The 13,642-nt window shown below is 49.7% G+C and overlaps 1 protein-coding gene across 1 annotated transcript; it reads right to left on the bottom strand.

Annotated features, from left to right (window-relative positions):
* Window positions 1-3,498: 3,498 nt before the first annotated feature.
* Window positions 3,499-12,821, bottom strand: LOC120393171 (zinc finger protein RFP-like). Its single transcript, XM_039517743.1, has 7 exons — window positions 12,402-12,821; window positions 10,026-10,121; window positions 9,214-9,444; window positions 8,393-8,415; window positions 7,567-7,682; window positions 5,867-5,926; window positions 3,499-4,210 (listed from the first exon to the last, which is right to left on the bottom strand). Exons 1-7 carry the CDS (start codon window positions 12,816-12,818, stop codon window positions 3,693-3,695), a joined length of 1,461 nt encoding a protein of 486 aa, XP_039373677.1. The 5' UTR covers window positions 12,819-12,821; the 3' UTR covers window positions 3,499-3,692.
* Between the last annotated feature and the right edge of the window lie 821 nt (window positions 12,822-13,642).

Genomic DNA, 13,642 nt, shown 5'->3' with positions numbered 1-13,642 from the left:
ATGATTTTTAAATGATAGTGACTTTATTTCCTTAGAGAGCAAGCTGTGATCAAAGGTGGGAGCGTCGGTTGCTGACAGGGAATGAGTCAATCAAGGGGGTGGGATTTCATCAAGGAGAAACAAACAGAACTTTCACACCGTACCCTGGCTAGTGATGAAACTGATTTTCAAAGCTTCTCTGATGCACAGCGCTTGCTGCTGTGCTCTTCTAATCGCCCTGGTGTCTGGCTGCGAGTAATCAGTGGCCAGGCGATTTGCCTCAGCCTCCCACCCCACCATAAAGGTCTCCCCCTTACTCTCACAGAGATTGTGGAGCACACAGCAAGCAGCAATAACAAAGGGGACATTGGTTTGGTTGAGGTCTGAGCGAGTCAGTAATGTGCGCCAGCGCACCTTTAAATGGCCAAATGCACATTCTACCACCATTCTGCACTTGCTCAGCCTGTAGTTGAACAGCTCCTGACTACTGTGCAGGCTGCCTGTGTATGGCTTCATGAGCCATGGCATCAAGGGGTAGGCTGGGTCCCCAAGGATAACTATAGGCATCTCAATATCACCAGTGGTTATCTTCTGGTCTGGGAAGTAAATCCCTTGCTGCAGCCGTTTAAACAGATTAGTGCTCCTGAAGACGCACGCATCATGAACCCTTCCCGGCCATCCCACGTTGATGTTGGTGAAACGTCCCTTGTGATCCACCAGTGCTTGCAGCACCATTGAAAAGTACCTCTTGCGGTTTATGTACTGGATGCCCTTGTGCTCCGGTTCCAAGATAGGGATATGGGTTCCATCTATCACTCCCCACAGTTAGGAATCCCATTGCAGCAATGCCATCCGCTATGACCTGCATGTTTCCCAGAGTCACAACCTTCGTAGCAGCAGCTCAGTGATTGCTTTGGCTACTTGCATCACAGCAGCCCCACAGTAGATTTGCTCCTCCAAATTGATTCCTGACTGACTGGTAGCTGTCTGGCATTGCAAGCTTTCACAGGGCTATTGCCACTCACGTCTCAACTGTGAGGGCTGCTCTCATCTTGGTATTCTGGTGCTTCAACGAAGGGAAAACAAGTCACAAAGTTCCATGAAAGTGCCATTATGCATGCGAAAGTTTCGCAGCCACTGGGAATTGTCCCACATCTGCAACACTATGCTCCCACCAATCTCTGCTTGTTTTCTGGGCCCAGAATCAGCGTTCCACAGCTATAACCTGCCCCATTAACAACATGATCTCCAAAGCGCTGGGGCCCATGGTTTGAGAGAATTCTGTGTCCATGTCCTCATCACTCTCGTCACTGCGCTTCCATCACCGCCTCTTCCTCGCCTGGTTTGCAGGTTCTGGTTCAGCATAAACTGCACAAGAATATGCGAGGTGTTTCCAATGTTCATGACTGCTGTCTTGAGCTGAGCGGGCTCCATGCTTGCCATGGTATGGCATCTACACAGTTCATCCAGGAAAAAAGGCACAAAATGGTTGTCTGCCGTTGCTTTCATGGAGGGAGGGGGGAGGCTGTACCCAGAACCACCCGCAACAATGTGTTTTGCCCCATCAGGCATTGGGTTTCACGTTTCCCTAAGTTTTATTCTAAGTATTGTTTATTAGGTTTTGCTTTTAAGTTTAAGTTAGTTAAGTAAACCCTAAGTAGCATTAGCTTTCTAAGCACTGCATCCCTCACTCAAGAATCGAGAAACCTGAACCACAAGCCTGGTCCTGTGTCTCTTACCACCAGGTTATCAAGGAAGGGTGTGAGTATATTAACCAAAGCTTTGTTGCATATAATACTATATTATCACATGTATCTTCTGAATAGCAGTAATGCAATTGTAACTTTGTAACTCTGGGTATTTTACCATTTACTTACTATTACTGATTTTAATAAAAAATCTTTAAGGCTAGTTCTGTCTCAGTGTGAGCTTCCTGTCATACCCCTGAGGGTCCTTTCTAAATTCTGTGGCGCCTGATTCGGGACAAGAACTTTTATCTTCTAATCAAACAAACTGGCGAGCCTAGACCCCATACTATTAATATTAAGAATTAATTATTATCAATATTGATAATTAGTTATCATTAATATTATTAATTAAACTTAAATAAAATAAGAAAATAAAATTGATAAATTAAATTATTATCAGTACACCCTAAATCAGATTCCCCGCCTAGAGAGCTGGCTTTTGTGAATCGTGCTGTAAGGTGCCTGTGATGCCCATGCATTATTATAGGGAGTTCAGGCACCTGATTCAGCTTTCCAGAGTTGCAGACTGTGATTTTCTAGTTGCCTACAAATGAAGCCCTGTGATGCTCAGCACTGCAACATCAAGTCATGGATCACACCCTGTGCAACCAGCCTCCTCTCCACAGAACACAGCTGAGCAATTCCTGATTGACGTGGGTGTGCACAGGACAGAGACAGAGCATAGGCTGGAGAGTGACACATCCCAGTAAACCCAAACTCTCCTCCTAGGGGAACAGTATTTCCTGGGTGCTGAGGGGACACAACCAAGTCAGAAAGCAAATCCCAGGACTGTGTCCTCAACAACTGCAGCTGGGACAGTAAACTGGAACAAACATGAAGAATTGTTTGTAATGTTTTATTTACAGTAAGTAACTAAAGGTGGTAAGCAAATGGAGCTGAGAAGGAGCCCTAATAACCACAGCATGGAAAGGAGATTCCCCAGCTACTGAGAACAGTTTTCTTAATGGCACAACAACAGGACAGTCATCCAGGAATAAATATAGGGAATTAATGAGTTACAGTGTCACTTTCAGGAACTTTTAATAAATCTCTGTCCCTCTAATGTTCCCTTTCCTTCCATACTGTTCCTTTCCACTCATTTTTCTAACTCTCACTTCTGATCCCTGTTTATTTTTCTGTCTCTCTCCCACCCTCCACCCCACCCGGTCACTGATCTTCCCCATGGCTGCACTCCTTCTTTCCCTAATTTTATCCCTTCCTCTTGCTGCCTCCAGCTGGTTCCCTGCCAGGGATATTTTCCTGTCCCTCTTTTCATTTCTGTTTTCCATCATTTCTGATCGACTCTCCCTTTATTTTGTTTTATTTTCATTCACATTTTTCTTCTTGCGTCTAAAACCCTCTTTTTAAACCCGCCCTGTGCCTGCCTCGCCCAGTGCTCCCAACCTCAGGAATTTAAAAGAAAATCAAGAGAATGACACAATGATGATTTTTTTAAGGTTATATAATGTTTTTGGTCAATCTGCACCCATCTATCCATCCCCCCACCTTTTTGTGACAGTTACAGGGTTACCAGCTCTCCTGTAGTTACAGGGAAGGAGACTTGGAACCCTGTGGCAGGAGCTCTGGCTGGGAAACACCAGTGAGATCTAATCCCACAGATCTGTACAAACTGCTCCCACTGCTGCTTCTCCCCAACCCCCAAACCCTGATTGATTCATGCTGTGTCGCTGCACCCCACCTCCGCCTGTCCCCAGCCCGGCTGTTAGTTCTGCCCCTGCCCAGCCCCCGCATATGCCCCCACAGGGCCCCTCTGATCCTTATGCAGCCTCAGGGGTTCTTCATCCCTGCCCCTTCCATCCCTAGGGCTGCAGGGAAGGGGAAGGGTCTCCACAGGGCATAGAGATGAGGTGCCAGGGGCTGGGTAAACAGGAGTCCTCCAAGGTCATAGAGACTGAGGCTAGAGAGGCTGATTTCTGGTTCTCTAGTGGGATATTTCAGCCCATCTCAGGGACACAGTCTGAGCCGGGATTCCCCCACCCCGAGCCAGGGTCGGATTCTCTCCCCAGGGATGGAGCCCGGCGGGAAAGTGAAGATCGGGGCCTCATCACCAGCATCGATAAATGTCACCTGCCCCTGGTCACAGTCCAGACAAACCCGGATCCTGCTGGGGGCCCGGCTCAGGGGCAGGGGGGTCACAGGGGAGGTGAGAGCCTGGAACTGACCTTCCCAGTATGCCACAGCCCAGATCCCCCCCTCAGGGCGAAGGCTGATCTGTCCCTTCCTGCCCACAGACCCTCTGGCCACCCCCATGGCCCAGAATCCCCCACCCCCCACCTCCCCCTCCACCTCCCAGCAATGTCTCCCTGAGGTGAATCCCTCACAGCCCAGCACACAGGGCAAATAGTCAAATCTCTCGGGGTTGTTGGGCAGTTGCTGCCGTGTGTCTCCCCATCTCACACTGTTCTGATCCTCAGACAGGACGAGTTGGGGATGAGCCGTGTCTGGATCCAGAGTCACAGTCGCTGGGGAGAGAGAGAGAATCAGAGCATTAGGGGCAGAGCTCAGCCCTGGGGGAGGCTGCAGGTCTGGCTCCAGGCACCAGCCGAGCAAGCTAGTGCTTGGGGCAGCAGATTCCAAGGGGGTGGCATTCTGTCCTATCCTTTCCTTTTTTGCTCTTTGCCGCTTCCGCCACCCGTGCAGGTTTTTTTTGTTTTTGGTTTGCTGCTCCTGCCGCCCTGTAGGGGGCAGCGGCATGGAGGAGGATACCCCACTGCTGGCTGGCAGGTTTGTTCTCCCCCTCCCCTTCGCCACTCCGGCCCCCATGCAGGTTTTTTTTTTTGCTTGGGGTGGCAAAATAGCCAGAGCCGGACCTGGGAGGCTGGGACCATTTCTCACACTCCCCAGCAGCCCCGTCCTGGCTGGGACAGGTCTGGATCCCAGGGAGCTGCCTCTGTCCTGGGCACCTGAGACTGAGCAGAGATGTCACTGCAGCTCCTCAGTCTTTATAATGGGACCCACTTCACTAGTTTTTCATTTGCTTGCTGAGGCTTCAGCTCTCTGCTCCCTCTGCTGGGGCTGCTCCATTCCCAGCACCAGAGACCCAGCAAGGAAGGTTTTAGTGAGGAGGGAGCAGAGGAGGCAGGTACCAGCTTTGATCTCCAGAGGGAAGCTCCCTTCCCTAAATGCAGCCTCCACTCCCCAGCCACAGTAGGAAGAGCCAGTTAAGAAAAGAGAGTAGGAAATGGCATTGGGTGGGGTAGCCTCCATTCAGGGCCAACTCTAGCCATTCTAGAGCCCTACCCAGCCCCCTACACACATCCCCACTGTGGGTGGTGGACCCCCAGGCCTCTGCAGGGTGCAGGCTGGCTTTTGGGGCAGAGGAGAAGTGCCTCCCAGCACTCACCGGTGGTGCGTGAATGCAGGCCCGACATGCAGTAGTCCTCAGGGGAGTGGGGGCAAGGCTGGGACGGAGCAAGAGAGGGAAGGAGCGGGGTGGGGGCAGAGCAGGGGTGGGGGCCATGGGAAAGAGGCAGGACAGGGGCAGAGCAGAGGCTGGAGCAGAACTCAGCTGCCTAGGGCACCAGGAAATTTTGTGCCCCAAATTTCCTAGTGCCTATGCAGCTGCATACTTTGTGTATGGGTAGGAATGGCCCTGCCTCCATTCCCGGGCCAGGGAACAGAGAGGAAGGTGCAGCATTGGGGAAGAGCTGCTTAACATCAGAGAGTAGGAAGTGGCATTAGGTGGAGTAGCCCCATCCCCAGTCTAGAAAGAAGAGAGGAGCTGGCAGCATCACAGGGAGAACATCTCTCCAATCCAGGAAGCAGGGACCAGCTCCAATGGGGGAGCCCAGCCCTGCCCAGAGGAAAGGCAGGATGTTGGAGGAGAGTGAGGGGGAGACCCCCGGCACTGGGGTAAAGCAGAGGGATGTGTCAGCCCTCAGGGCAGAGAGCTCTGTTCACAGGCTGCTCAGGAGAGATTTTCTGTTCAGCAGTGTGGGGATGAACTCAGCACTAAGGTTGGTGTCAGGAGTGTTTGTGTGACTTCTCCTCGCTGTTCAGTGTCTTGTTTTTAGGGTTGTGTATGTCCTGGTTGGTATTGGTTTGGTTGGTTACTTTAGCTACAATCTCATGAAGATGTTTTCTGATCATTGAAAGACAATCTCCAGCTGCAATCTCACCCTGTCTGAATGTTCCTAGGGATCCTCCTCTTTTCATCTCTAGTGCAGATGGCAGAGTGTCTGGAGGGGGGAAGGAGAAAGGAGATGAGATTTCAGCCTTTCATATTTATAACAGTGTCCCCACTCACAATTCATAGAATTGTCTTAATTATGACAGTGAAACACACCAAGAAACACTCAGATATTTAATATAAAAAGGTCTGAAACCGTTTCTTTCCTCTCTCATTCAGGCATCTCCCAGCAATGGAACCAACGTCCCTGCAGCCTCACGACCATCCCAGGACAGACAATCTGTAAGTGAGATTTACTTTTTCCCTCCTCATCCCCTCCCTCCCTTCAGACTCCAGCTGGTTTGTCTCATTCACTTACTGCCTTTTGTCATAACCTAGACCCAGAGCCTGCAAAGACTTTGGCATAAAAGTAACTTTACCCACTTGGGTCCCTTTGACACTAATGGGATGTTGACAGTTTGCGAAATCCTGGCTCTAATTGTGAGTCATTGGGTCTGTTTACTCAGTGTCTCCACAGAGAGCAGCACGATGGGGCCTCGTCCTCCACAGGCAGAAACAGAAATAAAAGTAAAATCATTTTATAAATGTGGAAATTGAGGTGGTGGAAGGTTGAGTTAATGGGATAGATTTACCCCTGTACCGGCAAAAGGAGAGAGGGGAGGGGCCATTTGTGACTCTGCTGTTCAGTGGCTGCAGGGGCCGGTGCAGACCTTGGCACAGGTGGAGGAAGTTCTGAAGCCAGCCAGAGCTACATCCCTGTGACAATGGCCTCAATGTGTCTTGGCCACTGTGCAGAGTGTCAGAGGCCCAGCTTTACACTGCCCACCTCCCTCTATCCCTCATCCACCCCCCTCCCTCTTCCACCCGCCCTCACCACCCTCACCCCATTCCCAGCCCTCTCAGGAACATGCTTTGTGCCTGCAGCTGCTGGGAAGGAGGCACCAGAGGCCCCTGTGCTGGAGGGATCCCTGATTGTGGGGGAAGGGCTTCCCTATAGCCCATTTGGCAGAAACTAGCTGCAAACGGGACCTGAGCACAGTGATGGGCTGGATCCACCTTTTTTGAAATGTGCCCCAAGGCTGGTGATGGGCTAGTAGACAGGGAGGGCTCTGAGTTATAGAGAGTTCTTTGCCATGTGTCTGGCTGTTGGGTCTTGCCAAAATGCTCGGTATTCAACTGGAATCGGGAAGGAATTTTCTCCAAAATCAGATTGGCAGAGAGCCTGGAGGATTTCTGCCTTCCTTTGCGGTGTGGGGCATGGGTCACTTGCAGATTTAAACTCGGTCAGTGGTGGATTCTCTGTAACCTGAAATCTTTAAATCATGATTTGAGGACTCCAGTAACTCAGCCAGAGGTTAGGGGTCTATTGTAGGGGGTGGGGGAGGTTCTGTGGCCTGCAATGTGCAGGAGGTCAGAATGGATGATCATGATGGTCCATTTTGGCCTTAAAGTCCATGAGTCTGAGTCATTTCTTTTTTTAACAGTAATTGTCATGGCAAGACATATTTTTGGTAGAAATAAAGGTTTGAATTAATCAACCTGAGTGACTTGGACCCCAAGTGCGTGACATTCTCACCCAACAATTAAATAGAAGCATCACTTAATTGTGAACCAATTGGCCAGAGACACTCTCCTCCCTCACTCTCAGAGGCTCATCCCAATTTCCATTCCCAGATCCCTTCTAGATACCTTTGAACTTCCCCAGAATCTGCATTAGCACAATCGTTTTCTGGGAGAAATCACTGACTCGCTCTTCCAGTTCAGGAGAAATCTCCTCTGGCTGCTGGAACTTCCCCTTCTCACACCTGGAGGGAAACAATTTCACGTGATTATATTTTACTGTGTGACTCATTATAAGTTCTGGCTAGTGAGTCGCTGCTCTAATGGGCCTGAAGTTAGAATTCCTTGACTTCTCCCAGCCTCAGAGCAGGTGCAACACAGCCCAGGGCCGTACAACCTTCCCTTCAAGGACTCATGAATATTCTTCAACTCTGGTCTGGAGAGACCAGCTCTGGGGATAAAAGGGGAATTGAGTCTCTATGGACAATTCACTCCTTGGCCTCCATGCTCTGAGGGACAGGAGGTTCCCAGGTGAAGTGCTGTAGAAATCTGTCCTCTAGGAACTAGACTGAGACACCAACTCCCCCCTCCCCAGCTCATTCCACACAGGTCTCCAAACAGTCCTCAGGCGGGAAAGACTCTTGACCACTGCTGGCCTGGGCTGAATGGTAACCAGGGCCCCAGCAGTGACAGGCCCATATTCCATCTCCACTATCCTCAAGAGGCCAGTCCCCCAGGAAGGTGACATCTCTGGGAAATACTTGAGGTCAGTCCTTCCCACTGACTGGAGAATTCCAGTATTTTCTCTACAAGGGTGAGAAGCTCAGGATGAAGTCGATCAGAGAGATTTTTATCCTATTTTGCTGTAGAGCCCTGAGGAGATGCAGTACTAACATCACCACCAAGCTCTTTCCCAGTGTTGTGAAGTGTGAAGGAGAGTGAGAGAGCCATGTACCTGCTGAAGGCACTTCTAATATCCTAGAAGAGAGAGAGACAAAAGAATTTCATTCCCCCTCTAACACACACATGTGATTCCAGGGAAGGGATTTTGCAAATATGGGGAAGGGAGGCCCTTCCCTGGCCTAGGGTCATGGATTCCCTGAGCTGATGGGGCTTTTCCATCTCTAATATCTCTATGTCTGTGACTTTGCAAAGAATAATAGTTATTCACATCAGCAATACACACACCAAGTTTCACCATGGTCTCCGACTGCTGGACTCCAGTGCTTAGGATTCAGGGGCCCTCCCTTCCCTCTGTGGGGGTCTGGCATGTTTCTAATGACAGGTGCCAGTTTCTAATTGTCCCTGGGGGTGTTCAACCCATGCCCCACCCCCACTCCAAACCTTCCCCCAATGCCACCCCCCAGCCCAACTCTTCCCACTCCTACTCCTACTCCACCCCCACCCCTGAGCAATCCCTCCACGCTCCTCCCCCACAGCCTCTCCTTCACACAATGGAACAGCTGATCACAGCAGGAAGGGGGAGGAGTTGATCAGCAGGGTAGCCAGCACTGAGCAGAGGAAGCTGGCCGCCCTGGAGCACCCACCTCTGTTTCTTATATATATATATATAGAGAGAGAGAGAGAGAGAGATTCCTATCTCATAGAGCTCTAAGGGACCCCCAAGGTCATCAAGTCCAGCCCCCTGCCTTCACTAGCAGGACCAAATACTGATTTTGCCCTAGATCACTAAGTGGCCCCCTCAAGAATTGAACTCACAACCCTGGGTTTAGTAGGCCAATGCTCAAACCACTGAGCTATCCCATTCAGTCTCACCTGCAGAAATTCACTTGCTGGCTTCTGACACTTCCCCTCCATCTCACGGATCAGCTCACTGAGATGGGAAATTTGCTCAGAGAGTTTACTGACATTTTCATTCTGGATCCTCACAATCTCCTCATCCAGCTTCTCCAGCTGGGCCAGCAGGAGTCGCTCTTGTTCCTCCAGGAATTGCCGCAGTTGCTGAAATTCAGACACAATCTTCTGCCTCTCGGTTTGTGTTTGTTTCTATATGAAAATAGGGCAAGGGCTGGTCAGAGACATGGATGGAGCCTGGGGACTTTTCATGGAGAGCTGAGCTTGAAAATCCAAAGATTTCTGATGTTTGACTCTACCCTGTGTGTACTAGGGAGAGGATTCTCTCACACCTTCCCCATTAGTCCCAATATCTCTGAAAGGGATGTTTCCATCTCTGTCATGGTTAGCATACTATGTTATTCACAGTCTTGGGAACTCAGAGCCCGAGCAGCAGCAGGAGGCAGGATTCAGCACTACACTGACAAAGATGCCAGGGGAGGAAAAAGAAATAAACATGTTATCAATGCAGGAAATGGCCAGACACAGTGGACAGCACTTCATGGGTGACATTCAGTTTACTTGGAGAGGATTTTTGTGACAGCGACAAGGGCTAGAAATTAATTCATTAACTGAAATGTAAGTTTAGAGCTTGTCTACACATAGATCTAACCCAGCAATCCCTGATCATGGAGACACATACAAGATCACATTCACCGAGGCTACAGAGGAATCTTCCTCCAAACAGACCTCCCACTGCCAGTCCCTGCAGGTTAACAACAATAGGCACCTACCAGATACTCCTGGCTTTTTGCCTCTTCAGTCGCTTTCAATCCCAGCACCTTTTCTCTCTCTTCCCTCAGAGTCTTCAAATGGGCCTGGATTCTTTCCTGAAGAAACAAAAATGATTTGGGAAGTTTCATCTGGATAATTGAGAGGTGCTTGGAAGTGGGTGTTTTTCCACCCAAAACCCACAATGACTGTGGTTCTAATCGCTTTGTGACATCAGAACCACCAAGGAGATGAAACCTCATTAATAGAGACTGGGAACATGTCATATTCAGACTTGTTATCAATTCCAGTTCAGTCTTTTTAGTAATTAGACAGAGATCTCAATTATAACCAAGATTTGCTGGTATTTGTGAATTCATTAATGGTACAGAGCATAACAGGACACTGAAGTCACATGGGGGCGAATCAATAAACCTGTGTTTGAAAAGGTTTATCGAAGAAAGTGATACAAATCCCAGAAGCCACCAGGGTTTAAATACAGGCTGGAATTTCATCCCTGAAGTCCCTGGGACTGCACTGGCTGGACCGAACTGGGCTAAGTACCAAGGCAAACGCCACAGGACGTCGGGAGGCCATTTGTCTGGCTGGAAGCTGCGCAGTCCCAGTTTTGGGGAGCACTATCCCTGTCCGGTTGGGACTCAGCACTGGACATGGCCTTGTTCAGGATAAATGAGGGAGGAGGAGGAGACCATGCCGGATTTGCATCTTGTGCGCCATGATGCGGTGTCCCCCCACTGACCCTGGTGGCTGGGCAGCTGTGGGAGCTCCAGCTCCAAGCTCCTCCCCCACATCACCCGCAGGGACTTAGAGCTGCAGGGGCCCCCACAGCCCGGTGGCAGACTAGTGCTGTGAGGTCACTCTGCCACCTGAAAACAGCCAGGAGCTGTTGGGTTCCCTCTCTGTTCACAGTGGCTTGGAGCTCCTATTTGCCATGGGCATCGGGGGCACCGCCACATTTAATGTTTAGGTGCCCTGCCATCCAGCGCCCTTCCTCCCACAGACCCTCTCACTGCCCAGAGCCCCTCCACAAACCCTCCCAAAGACCCCCTCTCCCACACCCTGCCCCCTGGGCGCACTCACCAGCCCTGCTGGAAGGTGACTGTGCCCACCACTGGGCAGAGCGAGGAGCACTCCAATAGGGTTGCATGGTGCTGTCTCCCCCTTAGCTTGCCCCCCCTCTGCCAGGACCCAGGAGCAGGAAATCTTGAATTTTTAGGTGCCCCTAGAATGATGATGCCCCATGGGAAAACCTGAGGATGCAGAAGGACACCATTGGCGGGAGGAGGGGGCACCTCTATGCAAAATGATGCAGGTGGGGGCACGCTGAGAAAGACGGGGGCATGCCCAAGTAGGCAGGTGTGGGGAAGTCCTGTATTTTGGGGATGGATCTGTGGCCACCTGAATTAGACATGCAGGGTGGTATAAAGAACAGTTGGGGTTTGCCCCAGTGCTGTCCTAACCCCTTTCAGTGGCAATGCGCTCTGGGTAGGTCCCCCACTGTCCCATTTCCTAGTAAAGATCCCGGAAGCAGTGCATTCTTGGATATTTCAAAAGGCTTCATTTGGGGTTGATGAAGCCACTGTGGCTGGTCCTTGCCCATGTAACCCCGCATGGAGCAGCACAGGAGTTCAGGATCCCAGTGAGAAACCTCCTCTCCCTCCTAATGGACAAACTTCTTCATGGGAGAGTTGTTGCTGAGTTGGCAGCGTGGCCCAGTGGTTAGGGCCCTGGACTGGGACAAGCGAAAGCTGGTTTCTCTGCTGAGCTCAGCCACTGACATGCTGCATGACCCTGGGTAACTCACTGCCCTGCTTTGTGCCTCAGTTTCCCTTCCCATCCTTTGTTTGTCTTGACCATCTTGACTGTAAACTGCTCAGCGCAGGGATTGTCCCTCGCTGTGTTTTGTGCAGAGCCCAGATCTCATCTGGGGTCTGTAAGGGCTACCGTGAGGCAAATATAGGTACTAATAATATGTTCTAAGATATAAATCAGTAAGAGCAAAACCGTTTGCAGCTTCCCCTTCTCCAGTCTGAAGGCAGCACTGTCACACAGACCCACCTGCAGCTCTTCTGATGTAAACCTCACTGATTCTTAGCACCTTCCATTGTATAAAAAGTTCCCTCATTTCACAAGTGGAAGCTGGGTTTGAAAAGGGTTCAGGACCTCAGAGAAAAGTTTCCCGCTTCAGTTATCTTTAAAGATTTAAGTTTTCCCTTATTTGCCACACTGCCAGATTATTACTTTTGTTATGGCATCTCCCATGAAGGCTTTACAGAGCTGAATGATGCGTCACACCTGTGACATGCAACTTTCAGCAAAATTAACCTGCAATTAAAATACAAAGTTATTGCCCATTAAACTTGACAGCAGTTCCCTACCTTGTACTCCTGGGCAGCCTCCTCTATGGGAACCGCCGTGTGCGCTCTGTGAGCCCGGGACAGATGGCAAACCAGACAGATGGAAGTTTGATCCTCTTCACAGAACAGTTTCAGAGTCTCCTGGTGTTCCCCACACACCCTCTCTCCTCCTGCTTCTTTTGCTGCCTGTAAACTCAGCTGTTTGACCATTTCTACCATGTTTGCCAGCTGCCTGTTTGGCCTGAGGTTTCCTTGTTGCACAGTTTCTCTGCACTGAGGGCAGGAGATGTCTGTATCGGATCCCGCCCAGCACTGGGCGATGCAGGCTCGGCAGAAATTGTGCCCACACTCTACTATCACAGGGTCCTTAAAATACTCCAGACAGACGGGGCACGTAGCTTCCTCCTGGAGACTTTCCACGGCATTCTCTGTGGCCATGGCTCCCTCTGGACAGTGTCACAGGGTTAGTTTCACTTTCCTGAGCTCAGAAATATGCTGGCCCCGCCTGCAGCAGCAACTGGGTGTTTCCCTTCCTGGAACTGACTCAGGCTGTTTGCTGAGCTTCACCCAGCTGGCTGGTAACATTCCAACCCGGTGACAGGTTTCAGAGTAGCAGCCGTGTTGTATCAGCAAAAATAAAGAAGGAGTTCTTGTGGCACCTTAGAGGCTAACAAATTTATTTGGGCATAAGCTTTTGTGCAAAATGTAGCAATAAGGCTCTGATCCTGCAATCAGCCCCCTGGACTGTTTTGAAGGGTCAGTTGGGCTTCACATGGACATCACCATCGGCCTCTCCTGATGAGCTGACAGAACTGTGTGTCTAAGGAGTGATATTTAGGCTTGGCAGAATTAATTTGATTTAATATAAGATTAATCTCGATAAGTAGTTTATCTAGTTAAACTCACAGTTGCCCATTTTGATCAATTTAAATGTTCACAGTTGTGGGAAATTGTGGGGGGAGGGTCAGACAATATTTTAATCAGACAATAATTATTTAGTGACAGTGAATGTGGAGATTCAAAACATTAAAACTTTATAACTGTTAAAACACAAATTGTCAACATCACCTCTCAAAATATACTTGGTCAATCTCCTTATCTCAAACTCTAGTAAGTTCTCAAGCAGCATTTTTCTTACTGTGCCTATTTGTAAATTTCACTTATTATCAATGGAAATATTTTTTATCAGTTTGTGTGCGTCCAGTGAAATCAGCCTTTAGAGACATCTACTGATAAAATCTAATCCTTCCAAGTCCAGGGAT

This window comes from Mauremys reevesii, unplaced genomic scaffold, assembly GCF_016161935.1.
Source record: "Mauremys reevesii isolate NIE-2019 unplaced genomic scaffold, ASM1616193v1 Contig159, whole genome shotgun sequence".
NCBI classification, from domain to species: Eukaryota; Metazoa; Chordata; order Testudines; family Geoemydidae; genus Mauremys; species Mauremys reevesii.
This window is presented reverse-complemented; position numbering and strand designations above follow the sequence as displayed.